At 56.8% G+C, this 2,483-nt stretch overlaps 1 protein-coding gene across 1 annotated transcript; it reads left to right on the top strand.

Annotated features, from left to right (window-relative positions):
• The first annotated feature begins 637 nt into the window (after positions 1-637).
• On the top strand, positions 638-2,213 carry LOC135405508 (zinc finger protein 3-like). The gene is made up of 2 exons (XM_064640212.1): positions 638-866; positions 1,055-2,213. Exons 1-2 carry the CDS (start codon positions 725-727, stop codon positions 1,786-1,788), a joined length of 876 nt encoding a protein of 291 aa, XP_064496282.1. The 5' UTR covers positions 638-724; the 3' UTR covers positions 1,789-2,213.
• The last annotated feature ends 270 nt before the right edge of the window (positions 2,214-2,483 follow it).

The following is a 2,483-nucleotide window of genomic DNA, read 5'->3' as shown; positions in this document are numbered from 1 at the left end:
TGATCCTGGGTGGGCTGGGGATTGAGGGGACCACGAAAAGTGGAAGGAACAGGGAAAAGGGTGGAAAAAGGGGGGGTGGTTTGGCAGGTCCAACAGCTCCATAGGGGTCTTTGGGCACAGGGGGGTTGGCAAAGGGAGGTGGCCCCCCTGAGCTCCCAGTGTACTGTGGAGTGCTGGGGGCTGCTGGATCCAATGTTCTCAGGGCACAGACATTTCTTTGGGCCAAAGAGCCCTAAAACACTTGGCACAGACCACACTTTACCACCAGCTGTTCTCCAACTACTCTGCTGGTTCAGAGCAGCACAGTAGGACAGTGGTGACCCCTGGGATCCCCGGGACAACAAAGTGGAAACCCTGGAGAAGGGGAATGTCTGGGAATGTGGCACCCTGAAGGTGAGAGTCAGAGGAGAAGGGACACTTGGGACCCCCAATACTCCCAGCATCCCTAAATGGGACCCCCAGCATCGCAGACAGGGGAGACCCTCTGAACCCCAGAGGGGAGAGACCAGAGAGGGAACTTCTGGGAGAGATGTTTTGGGCTAATTTTTGTATTTTGGAGTATTTTTTAGCTCAATCTCAACTTTTTGCACTTTGGGTGGGCTGGGGTCTTCTTGCTCTTTCTGGGGTTTTTTTTGCCTGATTCTCAGTAGTTTCAGTTTTTCTGGGCTGAATCTTGGTGTTTTGGAGGTTTTTATGGACACAGGATGCCCGATGAGTTCTAGAGATGGACTTGGGCAGGAGGAACCCCCAAGCCAACACACTCAGCCCTTGTTTTCCCCCCCATCAGGATTTGTCCTTCCCAAAGCTTGGGCGGATGGAGGAGGAGGCTGCGAGGAAGAGGAAGATGCCTTGGGCCCCCCAGGCAGGTGAGGAGGCAGTCAGTGTCCCTTTGGGCGGGTGTTGTGCTGGCTCTGTCAGCCCAGCATGGCCCCGGCTGCAGGACAACCCCGCTGGCGCCGCCGTCCTGCCGGGGCCGGAGTTGGGGGGATGTCCTTGGCCTTCCCTGTGGGCCGGAGGCAAATCCCCTCCCTGTCCTTGTTGCTTCCTGCCCCAGGCCCCGAGCTGAGGACGGAGAGCCCGGAGGACAAATCCCCCCGGCAGACCCTGGTGGGAGAGGCCGTTTTGAAGGGTTCCCCGGCGCAGGAAGGCAGCGGGGAGGAAAAGGGCCGGAGATCCCCCCGCAGGAGGGGCTCCAAAGCCAGCCCAGGGGGCTCTGAGGAGGAAAGAGCCAGCCTGTGCCGGGAAGGCGGCCGGAACTTGAGGGGGAGCTCTGAGCTGGTGGTGCCTGAGCAGCCTCCCAGCAGGGAGAAGCCCTTCAGGTGCTTGGAATGTGGGAAGAGGTTCAGGAAGAGCTTCAGCCTCATCCGACACCAGCACATGCACACTGGGGCACGTCCCTACACGTGTGGGCAATGTGGGAAGAGCTTCAGCCAGAGCTCCAACCTCTGCACCCACCAGCTCACCCACACCGGAGAACGACCCTACAAATGTGGGGAATGTGGGAAGTGCTTCAGCCATAGCTCAACCCTCCGCAAACACCATCGTATCCACACTGGGGAACGGCCCTACAAGTGCTTGGATTGTGGGAAGAGGTTTCGGACCAGAGAGAATCTCCTCAGGCATGAGCAGACACACACGGATGAGAGGCCCTTCCGCTGCACCGACTGCGGGAAGAGCTTCAAGCGGAACACCCACCTCGTCAGGCACCGGCGCATCCACACCGGGGAGTGTGGGAAGAGCTTCACCCAGAGCTTTAACTTGACCTCACACCAACGGACCCACCGGTAAGGGAAGCCCTCGAGTGCCCCGACTGCAGGAAGAGCTTCGACCGCTGCTTCCACCCTGAATGAACCCCCTGATGGGGAGGCAACCCCTGGAGTCCAGTGACTGTCAGTCCATCCCTTTTGACCAGAAAGGGCCAGTCCCCTTTCCCAGGGGCAGGTTCTTCCAACAGAACCCTTCCAGGGGGGTGTGTGGAGATTCCTGCCTTGGCTGGGGACCCCCCAAGGTCACTGCTGGAGGTTGAGAGCAGAGATCTCCCCACGAGCGTTGGTCTGGGGAGTTCCATCCATCTCTAATTAAGAATTATTGCTGTTGTGCCAGCTTGAGTAGAATTGCTTCAACAATTGCTTTAGTGTAGAGCACTGTCCTCTCTTCTCCTGTACTCCTGGTAGTTTTAGTGTTTCTATTGTGCAGTAAATAATTGTGATGAAGATCTTTTGTCTGATCATTTGTAACCCTAAATAATTAATTTCTATCAATAGATCTGATTTGCCATCATTAAGACCTGGGGGACAAAAGTGGTTCAGTCACACCTCTGTAATTCCTCTAAACTGAAAGTGTTAGCAAGATTCAAGGCTGAGATTGGATCCAGCAGCCCCCAGCACCCCACAGGAAATTAGGAGCTCAGGGGTCCACCGCCTTTTCTCAGCCCCCCTGTGCCCAAAGACCCCCATGGGACCGTCGGACCTGCCAGACCACCC

This window comes from Pseudopipra pipra, chromosome W, assembly GCF_036250125.1.
Source record: "Pseudopipra pipra isolate bDixPip1 chromosome W, bDixPip1.hap1, whole genome shotgun sequence".
Lineage (NCBI taxonomy): Eukaryota > Metazoa > Chordata > Aves > Passeriformes > Pipridae > Pseudopipra > Pseudopipra pipra.
The sequence above is the reverse complement of the archived record's forward strand: the minus strand, read 5'-3'. Positions and strand labels throughout refer to the sequence as shown.

What these genes read in the sequence shown, in the direction of transcription:
- LOC135405508 (XM_064640212.1), top strand. Translation starts at nt 725, where the DNA reads ATGGACTTGGGCAGGAGGAACCCCCAAGCCAACACACTCAGCCCTTGT. An exon ending in GCCTTGGGCCCCCCAGGCAG is followed by an intron (nt 867 to 1,054) that starts GTGAGGAGGCAG and finishes TTCCTGCCCCAG; the next exon opens with GCCCCGAGCTGAGGACGGAG.